Source organism: Ranitomeya variabilis, chromosome 2, assembly GCF_051348905.1.
Source record: "Ranitomeya variabilis isolate aRanVar5 chromosome 2, aRanVar5.hap1, whole genome shotgun sequence".
Taxonomy (NCBI): Eukaryota; Metazoa; Chordata; class Amphibia; order Anura; family Dendrobatidae; genus Ranitomeya; species Ranitomeya variabilis.
Genome location: NC_135233.1, coordinates 203,461,364 through 203,476,742, shown reverse-complemented (window position 1 = coordinate 203,476,742; position 15,379 = coordinate 203,461,364). Strand labels below are relative to the sequence as shown.

Genomic DNA, 15,379 nt, shown 5'->3' with positions numbered 1-15,379 from the left:
AACTATGAAATTTTTCATTTTTAGAATCACTAGTTTTTTTTTTTAATTTTAAGGGCCTTTGACTTGATCTGGAGCCATGGCAACCTGATGGATGAGCAATCGGTGCAAGCCTAGTTAGGTCCACAAGGGTCTTCTCCAATATTGTCTTGATAGTATCAAGCCATCAGGTTGCTGGTCTTCCTCTTCGCCTTGTTCCTTCTATTCTTCCGACCATGATGTCCTTCTCCAGTGATTGTTCTCTTCATATGATGTCCTTCTCCAGTGATTGCTCTTCTCATATGCTGTCCTTCTCCAGTAATCGCTTTATTCGCATGATGTCCTTCTCCAGTGATCGCTCTCCTGGTATGCTGTCCTTCTCCAGTGATTGCTCTTTTTGTATGATGTCCTTCTCCAGTGATCGCTCTCTTCGTATGTTGTCCTTCTCCAGGAATCACTCTCCTTGTATGATGTCCTTCTCCAGTGATCGCTCTCCTGGTATGCTGTCCTTCTCCAGTGATCGCTCTCTTCGTATGTTGTCCTTCTCCAGTGATTGCTCTCTTCGTATGTTGTCCTTCTCCAGTGATTGCTCTCTTCGTATGTTGTCCTTCTCCAGTGATTGCTCTCTTCTTATGTTGTCCTTCTCCAGTGATCGCTCTTCTGGTATGCTTTCCTTCTCCAGTGATCGCTCTCTTCATATGATGTCCTTCTCCAGTGATTGCTCTTCTCGTATGATGTCCTCCAGTGAAAGCCCTACTCATATGTGTCCAAAGAAAACAAGTCGTTGCTTGGTGATCCTTAATTCCAGTGAGATGTCTGGCTTAATTTGTTACAAAATTGATTTATTTGAATTACCATAGTGACTGGGAAAGAATAAAGCTAAATGGTATCTTCAGTTAAAGGGATTTTCCAGGTCATAAAACCCCAGTCCCTAGGCTGTAGATTGTTTAATAATAATAATAAACTGTGATTTACTCACTGTCCGTGGAAGTAGTGCTGAGTTCCTGCTGCTGCCTCCGGTGATTATTATTGCCAACAGTGCTAATGTCATGCTGATAGTGCTGCAGTCAATCAGTAGATCTCAGTGGCTCATGTCATCAACTAGGGCAGAGCCGTTGACCTCAGTGATTGGCTACAATTCTGTTGATATAGAATCAGCACTGCAGATAATAATAGACATTGGGGGCAGAGCAGAGACACAATGCTGAACCCAGGAAGGGTGAGTACAGCACAGTTTGATTTAAAAAACAAACAAACAAACTAAAGCTGGAAGACAGGGGTTTTCCAAAACAAAACAAAAAAACCTTTTTAGGGGAGTGCAAGTTGGTGTCTTCTACATCTATCTACTATATAATTGTCTAAGGGTCACTTCCGTCTGTCTGTCTGTCTGTCACGGAAATTCATTGGTCGCGTCCTCTGTCTGTTATGGAAATCCAAGTCGCTGATTGGTCGCGGCAAAACGGCCACGACCAATCAGCGACGGGCACAGTCCGGTGGCAAATGGCCGTTCCTTCCTCCCCACAGTCAGTGCCTGCTCCATACTCCCCCCCAGTCAGAGCTCACACAGGGTTAATGGCAGCGGTAACGGACCACGCTATGCCGCGGTGTAACGCACTCCGTTACCGCTGCTATTAACCCTGTGTGACCAACTTTTTACTATTGATGCTGCCTATGTGGCATCAATAGTAAAAAGATCTAATGTTAAAAATAATAAAAAATAGTTATATACTCACCATCCGTCGGCCCCTCGGATCCAGAACCGGCCTTTCCTGCACCTCGCGACGCCCCGGTGACCGGTCCATGCATTGTGGTCTCACGAGATGATGACGTAGAGGTCTCGCGAGACCGCTACGTCATCATCTCGTGAGACCGCAATGCACTCTTGGGACCGGAGTGCGCGAGGAGCATCGGTAAACGCTTCACCTGGAACCGGGGGCCAACGGAAGGTGAGTATATAACTATTTTTTATTTTAATTATTTTTTTTAACAGGGATATGATGTCCACATTGCTATATAATGCGTGGGCTGTGCAATATACTATGTGAGCTGTGCAATGTACTGCGTGGGCTGTGCAATATACTGCATGGGCTGTGCAATGCACTGCGTGGGCTGTGCAATATACTGCGTGGGCTGTGCTATATACTGCGTGGGCTGTGCAATATACTGCGTGGGCTGTGCAATATACTACGTGGGCTGTGCAATATACTACGTGGGCTGTGCAATGTACTACGTGGGCTGTGCAAAATACTGCATGGTCTGTGATATACTACGTGGGCTGTGCAATATACTACATGGGCTGTGTTATACACTACGTGGCCTGTGTTATACACTACATGGGCTGTGTTATACACTACATGGGCTGTGTTATACACTACGTGGGCTGTGTTATACACTACGTGGCCTGTGTTATACACTACGTGGGCTGTGTTATACACTACGTGGGTTGTGTTATACACTATGTGGGCTGTGTTATATACTGCGTGCGTGGGCTGTTATATACTACATGAGCTGTGTTATATGCAATGTGGGCTGTTATACACTCCGTGGGTTGTGCTATATACTATGTGGCTGTGCTATATACTCCATGGGCTGTGCTATATACTACGTGGCTGTGCTATATACTACATGGCTGTGCAATATACTACGTGGCTGTGCTATTTACTACGTGGGCTGTTATATACTACATGGCCGGCCGCGAACAATCAGCGACAGGCGCAGTCCAGCTGCAAATTGGCACGGGATTTGAACCACGCTTCGCTAATTGGTCGCAGCCTGCCAAATCCTGTGTATTCAATGTATTATTCTAAAATCTTCATAAATAAACTACATACATATTCTAGAATGCCCGATGCGTTAGAATCGGGCTACCATCTAGTATATACACTCACCGGCCACTTTATTAGGTACACCTGTCCAACTTCTTGTTAACACTTAATTTCTAATCAGCCAATCACATGGCGGCAACTCAGTGCATTTAGGCATGTAGACATGGTCAAGACAATCTCCTGCAGTTCAAACCGAGCATCAGTATGGGGAAGAAAGGTGATTTGAGTGCCTTTGAACGTGGCATGGTTGTTGGTGCCAGAAGGGCTGGTCTGAGTATTTCAGAAACTGCTGATCTACTGGGATTTTCACGCACAACCATCTCTAGGGTTTACAGAGAATGGTCCGAAAAAGAAAAAAAATCCAGTGAGCGGCAGTTCTGTGGGCGGAAATGCCTTGTTGATGCCAGAGGTCAGAGGAGAATGGGCAGACTGGTTCGAGCTGATAGAAAGGCAACAGTGACTCAAATCGCCACCCGTTACAACCAAGGTAGGCCTAAGAGCATCTCTGAACGCACAGTGCATCGAACTTTGAGGCAGATGGGCTACAGCAGCAGAAGACCACACCGGGTACCACTCCTTTCAGCTAAGAACAGGAAACTGAGGCTACAATTTGTACAAGCTCATCGAAATTGGACAGTAGAAGATTGGAAAAACGTTGCTTGGTCTGATGTCTCGATTTCTGCTGCGACATTCGGATGGTAGGGTCAGAATTTGGCGTAAACAACATGAAAGCATGGATCCATCCTGCCTTGTATGGAGCATCTTTGGGATGTGCAGCCGACAAATCTGCGGCAACTGTGTGATGCCATCATGTCAATATGGACCAAAATCTCTGAGGAATGCTTCCAGCACCTTGTTGAATCTATGCCACGAAGAATTGAGGCAGTTCTGAAGGCAAAAGGGGGTCCAACCCGTTACTAGCATGGTGTACCTAATAAAGTGGCCGGTGAGTGTATATATAATTATATAACTGGTACTTAGTGCTGAAAAAAATTAACCAGAGCAATAAAGTTGTTTTTGTATATTTAGAAGGATATTGACCTAAAAAAATAACTAAAAACATTTCTTATTTTCTAGATCTATGAAATGCCACATTTTGCAATACTTGGACTCTCGAAACGTGCCACCTCATGAAGACTTAAGACTCAATTATTGTTTTGGTTCCCTTTACTTTAGGGAACAATATTATTAGCTGATAGATGTTTTCTTCCACGTTCCTGGTTTGTTTTAATGTCTCAGATCTGGTGGGAAGTTTTAAGAAAAGTCAGTTGTAGACATATAATTATAAGATTTTACAAGAAGCGCTAACCTCCTTCTTTCCTTATTACAAAACCACCACATGCCTGTGAGAAATACGAGATGTTCAGCATCATTTTAATTACAGACTACTCGATAGGGAGGCATGCAACATCGTAATGGGACATTTTTGTTCAAACACTTTAAAGAGCTGCCCCTGGATATGATGAAGACCTGCGCGGATACATAAAATATAAAAAAACGTAACAGCTGAAATACCTGGCTCAGTCTTATTATAGATGTATAAATTCATATATGGAGTATAAATACGTCTGCCATATTAGTAGATATTCAATATTGTCAACTGAGGCCGGTTTCACACTGGCGTATGGAGCAGCTGCGGAGGGCTGCGGACTTCCTCCGTGAAGCCCCGCCCTCTGCCGCTAGCTCCGCCTACTTCTGCATGCGGCCGGCATGCGGCCTGTGTACCTATATTTAACATTAGGTACGCAGGTCGTGCGGCTGTATGCGGAGGCTGCCGCATGCGGCATTTTGACGCTGCAGCTACCAGCGTAGGACGCAGCCTGTAGCATTTTTTTTTTTTATCTGCAGCGTCAAAACGCCGCATGCGGCACCATCCGCATACTGCGGCAGGACCTGCGTACCTAATGTTAAATATAGGTACACAGGCTGCATGCCGGCCGCATGCAGAAATATGCGGAGCTAGCGGCGGAGGTGCAGCGGGGGGCGGGGCTTCACGGAGGAAGTCCACAGCCCGCCGCAGATCAGGTAAATGCTAGTGTGAAACTAGCCTCAGACACTCATCTATAAAGTGATGCTGATGGTTATGTCTTGTATTATGCTCTTTTGGTTACTTGATGTGTTTTCTTCTAAGTAGTGCATACTTTTCATAGAGTTTTTAAATTGAATCTGTCAATACGATTTACCTTCCGAAACCTGCATATATGCATGCATGTCTTTAATGCTAAATTCATCAATGCTTCTACATCTTTTATCTGTTGCTGCATTCCCGAGAAACAGCATTTAATTCACATGCAAATCAGTGACCTGGGCGTGAAAAAGCATTTGCCAAGTCTCTGCATTTCATGGTTGCTTCCCCACCTCTTTAGTTTGAATGTTTCATGTCAGTAATCAGGTAAGGAAATCAGACAGTGAATTAAAATGCTGATTCCTCAGGAATGTGGTGCAACAACAGATAAATTATATAAAGGTGTTAATGGTTTTAGCCCATATATAGAGTTTGAGGGAATGATAGGGAATGATCTAATGGATAAATTACTAAGAAAACTAGTTAGGCCCCCAATTTTCTGATGTCCATGTTACTATCATCCAGAAGTGCACCAACATGATCTGGTGGAGCGTAAATCTGAGGACTCCACTACACTTCTAATTCTTTGGGTTGACTGAAGTCAAGCCTGCCATCATTAGAACTGGTTCCCATGACCTGGTACCCTATTGCCAGTCATTTTTGTATTTCTTAACAGAAATTTGATAGAGTGACATCTCAGAAAAAGACTGTCTCTTTGCGGACCATTCACAATTGAGACCAGATCTTTTGTGATAGATTTTCAGTTCCACCATACTGCCCATCATCTCTGAGAGGACACTCCCTAGAGGACCACTTTTTAATGCAATTTTCTCCTGTTGTCTCAAACAAAGTTTCACCAATGTATATAATTTATTCTGTCAAGAAAGAATATTCTTACCTTCAGCAGTCTGTGTGTTAGAGCAGCATCCAGCTCCAGTAGTACATTGTTCTCGAAGAGATGACACAAGGCCTTCAAGCTCCTCCAGTCTGCTCAGAAGGTCCTTAATATCCGGAGATGCTGCACATCCACAAGCTCGTCTAGGGATGTTGATGCGATGTGTAAAAACTATCTGGTTTTCCCCATTTAAAGTGGTTTCTTGGTAATTCTTTTGAAGTTCTGTTTGAGGTTTCACCTCGTTTTCCGCTGTTCCAATAGGGTCTAGGTCAACAGAGCATAGCGAGCCCATTGGAACTTTAATGTTATACACATGGTTAAACACTACTGGCTGGTTGTCTTCAGGCAAGGTGACGTTTATGCCAGTGTCTCTTCTGTGCCGGATAACTTTTCTAATAAGTCCACAGTTCACTTGAGAACTCAGCATTAAAAGAAGGCAGGCAAACACCTGTATGGGATACCCCATGGCTGTATCCTTATTCAAAGTTGATCTTTGTGCTTTTCCTTTGAAGTGTCACTCGTCTGTAGCTTTGTCTGCTTTCTCTTCCTCGTTATTCTAAAGAGCAAAGACATTAAAAAAAACAATGATGTATAAAGAAATGGAATAAAAGATGACGAGTTCACAATCTCCTAAAAGATTTACATTGAAGAATGGCAAAGCCTAGATAAAAGAGCAAATTTTGTGATGTTTCAGTGAACTCGGGACATCCCGTTGGGCTTCAAATCTTGACAATGGCTACATTCATTGTGGACTAAGAGAATTAATGACAATAATGTGCCTGGCTCATATTTCTAATAGTTATTTCCAACAGCTTTCCTCAATGCTGTTATTATTGACTCCCACATACCATGAATACATTTACACCGAAGGGAAACCTACTGAAAGCCTTTAATATAAACACCTGGACGGGGAAAAGATTTTTCATTTTCTGTTACAGGACACAGAAAAAGGTTCTTTCATATTTATTTCTACTTTAAACAGATTTATTTTATACAAAATATATTTGGAGCCAGGAAATGTCCATCTTTGGTATATACAGTGGGGGAAATAAGTATTGGATCCCTTGCTGATTTTGTAAGTTTGCCCACCGACAAAGTCATGAACAGTCTATAATTTTAAGGGTAGGTTAATTTTAACATTGAGAGTTAGAATATCAAAAATAAAATCCAGGAAGTCACATTGTATAAATTATATTTAAATAAAATTTATTTGCATTTTGCAGTGAGAAATAAGTATTTGATCCCTCTGGCAAACAAGACTTAATACTTGGTGGCAAAACCCTTGTTGGAAAGCATAGCAGTCAGAGGTTTTTTGTAGTAGATGATGAAGTTTGCGCACACGTCAGGAGGAATTTTGCTCCACTCCTCTTTGCAGATCATCTCTAAAAAATTAAGATTTTGAGGCTGTCGCTTGGCATCTCGGAGCTTCAACTCCCTCCACAAGTTTTCTATGGGATTAAGGTCTGGAGACTGGCTAGGCCACTCCATGACCTTGATGTGTTGCTTTTTGAGCCACTCCTTTGTTGCCTTGGCGGTATGGTTTGGGTCATTGTCTTGCTGTAAGACTCAGGCATGACCCATTATTAATGTCCTGGTGGAGGGAAGGAGGTTGTCATTTGGGATCTTATGGTACATGGCTCCATCCATTCTCCCATTGATGCTGTGAAGTAGTCCTGTGCCCTTAGCAGAGAAACCCCCTCAGAACATAATGTTTCCACCTCCATGCTTGACAGAGGTTTTCTTTGGGTCATAGGTAGCATTTCTCTTCCTCCAAACACGGCGAGTTGTGTTAAAGCCAAAGACCTCAATTTTTGTCTCTTCTGACCACAGCTCCTTCTCCCAATCACTCACAGAATCATCCAGGTGTTCATTGGCAAACTTCAGATGGGCCTGCACATATTCCGCCTTGAGCAGGGGGACCTTGCAGGCACTGCAGGATTTTAGACCTTTACGGTGTAATGTGCTACCAATGGTTTTCTTAGTGACTGTGGTCCCTGCTGCCTTGAGATCATTAGCAAGTTCCCCCATGTAGTTTTAGGCTGATCTCTCACCTTCCTCATGATCAAGGATACCCCACGAGGTGAGATTTTGCATGGTGCCCCAGATCGATGTCGATTGACAGTCAGTGTGTATTTCATCCATTTTCTTACTATTGCACCAACAGTTGTCTCCTTCTCACCCAGCGTCTAACTTATGGTTTTGTAACCCATTCCAGCTTTCTGCAGGTCTATGATTTTGTCCCTGATATCCTTATTTAGCTCTTCAGTCTTGCCCATGTTGTAGAGGTTAGAGTCTGACTGATTAATTGAGTCTGTGGACAGGAGTCTTTTATAAAGGTGACTATGTAAGACAGCTGTCTTTAATGCAGGTAATGGGTTGATTAGGAGCATCTAACTGGTCTGTAGGAGCCAGAACTCTTAATGATTGGTAGGGGATCAAATACTTATTTCTCAGGGCAAAATGCAACTACATTTTTATAATTTATGCAATGTGATTTTCTGGATTTTATTTTTGATATTCTATCTCTCAATGTTAAAATTAATCTACCCTTAAAATTATAGACTGTTTATGTCTTTTTCAGTGGGCAAACTTACAAAATTAGCAAGGGATCAAAAGAGTATTTCCCTCACTGTATACATATTTCGGATAGGGTAATTCAATCACAGCTATGATTTTGAGGTTTGGGAAAGGCCAAATATGGCTGAAACGTTGCCTTGTCTTCTTATTGTTGTGTCTTTTTATGTTATTGAATAAAGATCTAATTTTTTAAGGATTTTCTTCTTGTGCATTGGGATACTTGGAAATGCTAATTTTTGGGGCTTAGTGGAAGGCCCTACCGAGCATGCACAGAATTAAGCAATGGTGAATGGGACTTGGACGCTGGATTAAATGCAATAAGTGCAATATTTGGACTTTTTGGAAGTGCATTGAACAGCAAGGTCGATTGCTGCTGAGGGGAAAAAGAAAAAAAAATCTCTTTAAATCTTCAGCATAGCGAGTGTGAATGAGCTGAGTGTGACCTGAGTTTAAGTGTGAACGGTGGTAAGTGTGACTTGTGATTCAGTGACTTTGGATTCAGGGAGTTTCCAAGGGAGGAATTACTGAATTGCTGTCTGTGTTTTATTAATACTTTGCATTTATTTTTTATTTAATGTTTCTGTCTGGTGCAATCCCCATTTGGAAATGTGCTCCACTATTGTTAATGCCATCCAGTGCACATCTTGCCACATGTATGCAATCCTTGAGCAGCCGGTCGAGGGTGCATACTGCTGTGCGAGATGTGAGCACGTTGTGCATTTGGAAGCCCAGATTCTGGATCTAAATGTGCAGCTGGCAACACTGAGATCCATTGACAATATGGAAAGGAGTCTTCTGCTCACTGAGCAGACGCTTAATGGGATAGATGAGGGGGGATGGTAAGATGGAGCTGCAGGACGGTGGAGCAGCAAGCTGGGTGACAACTGGTTCAGGGCCCAACAAGAAGAGGGGCACTGCTAGACCTAATATTAACTAACAGGCCAGACCGCATAGCAAATATAAGGGTTGAAGGTCACTGAGGAAATAGTGTTCACAAAGTAATGTTTTCATGTATCCTTCAATAAGATGTGTAGTAGAGGGGTGACAACAACACTAAACTTCAGGAGGGCAAATTTCCAACGGATAAGAGATGATGTTGGTGCAATTAACTGGGATGATATCCTGAGGCATAAAAATACACAAAGAAAATGGAGACGTTTATTAGCATCCTGAATAGGACCTGTGCACAGTATATACCGTATGGGAATAAACATACTAGAAATAGGAGGACACCAATATGGCTAAATAGAGCTGTAAGGGCCGCAATAAGGGACAAAAAGAAAGCATTTAGAGAATTAAAGGAAGTAGGTAGTGATGAGGCTTTAAATAAATACAGAAAATTAAATAAATTCTGTAAAAAGCAAATCAAGGCAGCAAAAATTGAGACAGAGAGACTTATTGCCAGAGAGAGTTAAAATAATCCCAAAATATTATTTAACTACATAAATCGTAAGAAACTAAAAAATGATAGTGTTGGCCCCCTTAAAAATAGTCTGGGTGAAATCGTGGATGAGGATGAGGAAAAAGCCAATATGCTAAATAACTTTTTTTCATTAGTATTTACACAAGAAAATCCCATGGCAGACAATAGGATCAGTGATAACAAAAATTCCCCATTAAGGCCATGTGCACACGTTAAGTATTTTTCGCGTTTTTTTCGCGTTTTTTCGCTATAAAAACGTGATAAAAACGCGAAAAAAATGCTTACATATGCCTCCCATTATTTTAAGTGTATTCCGCATTTTTTGTGCAAATGTAGCCTTTTTTTCCGCGAAAAAATCGCATCGCGGAAAAAAAAGCAACATGTTCATTAAAATGCAGAATTGCAGGGGATTCCGCACACCTAGGGGTCCATTGATCTGCTTACTTCCCGCACGGGGCTGTGCCCACGATGCGGGAAGTAAGCAGATTATGTGCGGTTGGTACCCAGGGTGGAGGAGAGGAGACTCTCCTCCACGCACTGGGCACCATATAAGTGGTCAAAAAATAAGAATTAAAATAAAAAATAGCGATATACTCACCCTCGATGTCTTCCCGCCTCCACTGCATGCTGTCGCTTCGGTTCCTGTAGCTGATGTGCGGCGAAGGACCTTGCCGATGACGTCACTGTCCTGTGATTGGTCGTGAGCGGTCATGTGACCGTGACGTCACGGAAGGTCCTGTGCGCACAGACCAGCTATAGGAAGACGAACGGACGCTGCTGATGAGATGTCTGGGTGAGTATAAGCATTTTTTTATTTTTTTTATTATTTTTAAACATTCTATCTTTTACTATAGATGCTGCATAAGCTGCATCTATAGTAAAAAGTTGGTCACACTTGTCAAACAGTATGTTTGACAAGTGTGACCAACTTGTCAGTCAGTTTTCCAAGCGATACTACAGATCGCTTGGAAAACTTTAGCATTCTGCAAGCTAATTACGCTTGCAGAATGCTAAAAAACCGCTAAAAAAACGGAAAAAAACCGCAAAAAAAAAAATGCGGATTTCTTGCAGAAAATTTCCGGTTTTCTTCAGGAAATTTCTGCAAGAAATCCGCAACGTGTGCACATACCCTAAGTGTCACCTGCTTAACCCAGCAGGAAGTACGGCAGCATCTAAAAATCACTAAAATTGACAAATCTCCATGCCCGGATGGGCTACACCCCCGCGTACTGCCGGAATTAAGTACAGTCATTGATAGACCATTATTTTTAATCTTTAAAGAGTCCATAATAACAGTGTCTGTACCACAGGACTGGCGTATAGCAAATGTGGTGCCAATATTCCAAAAGGGGACAGAAACTGAACTCGGAAATTATAGGCCAGTGAGCTTAACCTCTACTGTGGGTAAAATCCTGGAGGGCATTCTAAGGGATGCTATACTGGAGTATCTGAAGAGGAATAACCTCATGACCCAATACCAACATGGGTTTACTAGGGACCGTTCCTGTTAGACTAATCTGATCAGTTTCTATGAAGAGGTAAGTTCCGGACTGGACCAAGGGAACCCAGTGGACGTACTGTATATGGACTTTTCAAAAGCTTTTGATACGGTGCCACACAAAAGGATGATACATAAAATGAGAATAATGAGGATAGGAGAAAATATGTGTAAGTGGGTTAAGAGCTGGCTCAGGGATAGGAAACAAAGGGTGGTTATTAATGGAGCACACTCGGACTGGGTCGCGGTTAGCAGTGGGGTACTACAGGGGTCAGTGTTGGGCCCTCTTCTTTTTAACATATTTATTAATGACCTTGTAGGGGGCATACAGAGCACAATTTCAACATTTGCAGATGACACTAAACTCTGCAGGGTAATCAATACAGAGGAGGACAATTTTATATTACAGGAGGATTTATGTAAACTAGAAGCTTGGGCTGATAAATGGCAAATGAGCTTTAATGGGGATAAATGTAAGGTCATGCACTTGGGTAGAAGTAATAAGATGTATAACTATGTGCTTAATTCTAAAAATCTGGGCAAAACCGTTAATGAAAAAGACCTGGGTGTATGGGTGGATGACAAACTTACATTTAGTGGCAAGTGTCAGGCAGCTGCTACAAAGGCAAATAAAATAATGGGATGCATTAAAAGAGGCATAGATGCTCATGAGGAGAACATAATTTTACCTCTATCCCCTTAATGACAGCCAATACATCTTTTAACTGACCTGAGATATAAGAGAATATCCTCCCCATACAGGTGATAATCCCGCAGCTGTCAGCTGTACACTATAGCTGACAACTTGCTGCATCAGCCACGATCAGTGTTTGCACTGTTCAAATCTGTTTAACCCCTTAGATGCTGCTGTCAATAGTGACTACATCATTATAAATGGTTAACAGACTGTGGGGGGTTCCTCCTAATCCCAATTGGTGCCCTCAGATCATGATTTTGTGGTCCTGATGCTTGCGATTGGCAATTCATGACCAAATTCTGGCCTAAGAGTCTGCCGTCTGCTGTAACCTGTTCAGAGTTAGAGGCATTTAGGTGGAAAAATGCACATTGTCATTTTTGTCATGTGACTTGCATTAATTCCTGAAAAGCAACTGAAGGGTTATTAAACTACCTGACAGCAGTTTTCAATATGTAAGGGGGGTGCTGTTTTTAAAATGGTATCACTTTTGGGGGTTTCCCAATATATGGGACTAGGGTTGAGCGACTTTCATTTTTTTAAGATCGAGTAGGGTTTTGGGAAACCCGATTTTGTCCAGAGTCGAGTCGAGTGCAGTCGGCCGATTATCGCTAAAAGTCGGGGATCGACCGAAACACGAAACCCAATGCAAGTCAATGGGGAAGCATAGTCGGCAGTGAGTGGAGGCCAGGAAAACACCTACAGTGCCCATTTTAATGCCAAAAACATCCATTCTTGTTTCTGAAGCTTGCCAATCTTAATTAACTGTATAATAATAGTTGGGCATAGGGAATTGGGGGAAAGTTGTGGGGGGAGTAGGGCTGGCTCAAGTTTTTCGTGGGCCCAGGAAATGCGGACTACGTCACGGCGGTGTTGCAGGGAAAGGTAAGTATTTAAAAGTTGCAAGTGCTGTGATCCTGAGCAAGCAGGGGGGGGGCCCACTCGTTCGCATTGCCACTGGCACAGGGCCCCTCAAAGTACGGCGGTGTGTTTGCATGGCGGGGGCGCCTCCCACCAGCAGCGACACTTTTGCGTACTCTGAGGGGCCCTGTGCCAGTGACGTCGCCAACGAGTATGCCCCCCCACCTGATGAAGGAACCTGCACTTTCATCTGCACCTTCCTCTTTGTCCCTGTGTAAGGTGGTATAACATGCGGGAAGGGGAACCTTACTTTCAGCAGGGACAGATTCTGGCTGTGTAGAGTACAAGGGGAATGTAGTGGTCTAGGTCAATGTACCAGCAGACTCATTTAGCAGTGGCTGGGCAATGGGCAGGATGAGGAGGAAACAGATATAGGGCCAAAGAATAAAGTAGGCTACATGCAGTTCAAAATTGGTAACAGGACTAAACAGGCGGCATTGCTTTGTTCAGTGGAGTAGCAAACCCAAGAGCAGCAGACACTGTTTCAAGGGCCTAACCACACTAGTAGGCCAAATGCAGTTTAATATCTGATAGTATAGGGCGAAAGCCAGAATGTGGAAGCTCAGCTTTGTTCAGTTGAGGACAACACCAGGGAGGGGCAGACACCTTTAGTAGGCCGGAAAAGCCTATTGCATTTTTTAAAATGGTAATTTGGAGCAGAAGGTTGAAGCTCAGCTTTATTTAGTTGAGGGCAACACCAGGGAGGGGCAGAAGCCGTTAGTAGGCCCTAACCACCATTTTTTTTTTAAAACCACTTAATGAGAGCCGGAAGGTTGAAGCTCAGCTTTATTTAGTTGAGGGCAACACCAGGGAGGGGCAGAAGCCGTTAGTAGGCCCTAACCACCATTTTTTTTTTAAAACCACTTAATGAGAGCCGGAAGGTTGAAGCTCAGCTTTATTTAGTTGAGGACAACACCAGGGAGGGGCAGAAGCCGTTAGTAGGCCCTAACCACCATTTTTTTTTTAAAACCACTTAATGAGAGCCGGAAGGTTGAAGCTCAGCTTTATTTAGTTGAGGACAACACCAGGGAGGGGCACACAGACAGACACCTTTAGTAGGCCTGAAAAGCCTATTGCATTTTTCAAAATGGTAATTTGGAGCAGAAGGTTGAAGCTCAGCTTTATTTAGTTGAGGGCAACACCAGGGAGGGGCAGAAGCCGTTAGTAGGCCCTAACCACCATTTTTTTTTTAAAACCACTTAATGAGAGCCGGAAGGTTGAAGCTCAGCTTTATTTAGTTGAGGGCAACACCAGGGAGGGGCAGAAGCCGTTAGTAGGCCCTAACCACCATTTTTTTTTTAAAACCACTTAATGAGAGCCGGAAGGTTGAAGCTCAGCTTTATTTAGTTGAGGACAACACCAGGGAGGGGCAGAAGCCGTTAGTAGGCCCTAACCACCATTTTTTTTTTTTTTAAAACCACTTAATGAGAGCCGGAAGGTTGAAGCTCAGCTTTATTTAGTTGAGGACAACACCAGGGAGGGGCAGAAGCCGTTAGTAGGCCCTAACCACCATTTTTTTTTTTAAAACCACATAATGAGAGCCGGAAGGTTGAAGCTCAGCTTTATTTAGTTGAGGACAACACCAGGGAGGGGCAGAAGCCGTTTGTAGGCCCTAACCACCATTTTTTTTTTTAAAACCACATAATGAGAGCCGGAAGGTTGAAGCTCAGCTTTATTTAGTTGAGGACAACACCAGGGAGGGGCAGAAGCCGTTAGTAGGCCCTAACCACCATTTTTTTTTTAAAACCACTTAATGAGAGCCGGAAGGTTGAAGCTCAGCTTTATTTAGTTGAGGACAACACCAGGGAGGGGCAGAAGCCGTTAGTAGGCCCTAACCACCATTTTTTTTTTTAAAACCACATAATGAGAGCCGGAAGGTTGAAGCTCAGCTTTATTTAGTTGAGGACAACACCAGGGAGGGGCAGAAGCCGTTAGTAGGCCCTAACCACCATTTTTTTTTTAAAACCACTTAATGAGAGCCGGAAGGTTGAAGCTCAGCTTTATTTAGTTGAGGACAACACCAGGGAGGGGCAGAAGCCGTTAGTAGGCCCTAACCACCATTTTTTTTTTTAAAACCACATAATGAGAGCCGGAAGGTTGAAGCTCAGCTTTATTTAGTTGAGGACAACACCAGGGAGGGGCAGAAGCCGTTAGTAGGCCCTAACCACCATTTTTTTTTTAAAACCACTTAATGAGAGCCGGAAGGTTGAAGCTCAGCTTTATTTAGTTGAGGACAACACCAGGGAGGGGCAGAAGCCGTTAGTAGGCCCTAACCACCATTTTTTTTTTTAAAACCACATAATGAGAGCCGGAAGGTTGAAGCTCAGCTTTATTTAGTTGAGGACAACACCAGGGAGGGGCACACAGACAGACACCTTTTGTAGGCCTGAAAAGCCTATTGCATTTTTCAAAATGGTAATTTGGAGCAGAAGGTTGAAGCTCAGCTTTATTTAGTTGAGGGCAACACCAGGGAGGGGCAGAAGCCGTTAGTAGGCCCTAACCACC

At 43.2% G+C, this 15,379-nt stretch overlaps 1 protein-coding gene and 1 long non-coding RNA gene across 7 annotated transcripts in view; one reads left to right on the top strand and one right to left on the bottom strand.

The window, feature by feature from the left end:
- LOC143804899 (uncharacterized) overlaps nt 1-4,180 on the top strand; it is a 74,402-nt gene extending 70,222 nt beyond the window's left edge. Inside the window, exon 3 of the long non-coding RNA XR_013221126.1 lies at nt 3,879-4,180. This is a non-coding gene — a long non-coding RNA (uncharacterized LOC143804899). The remainder of the gene's footprint in view (nt 1-3,878) is intronic.
- TNC (tenascin C) overlaps nt 1-15,379 on the bottom strand; it is a 157,721-nt gene that overhangs the window by 92,995 nt on the left and 49,347 nt on the right. For all 6 annotated transcript variants that reach the window (XM_077283461.1, XM_077283463.1, XM_077283462.1 and 3 more), the window contains exon 2: nt 5,765-6,317. In XM_077283461.1, coding sequence (XP_077139576.1) covers nt 5,765-6,227 — 463 coding nt within the window. In that variant the 5' untranslated portion in view covers nt 6,228-6,317. The remainder of the gene's footprint in view (nt 1-5,764; nt 6,318-15,379) is intronic.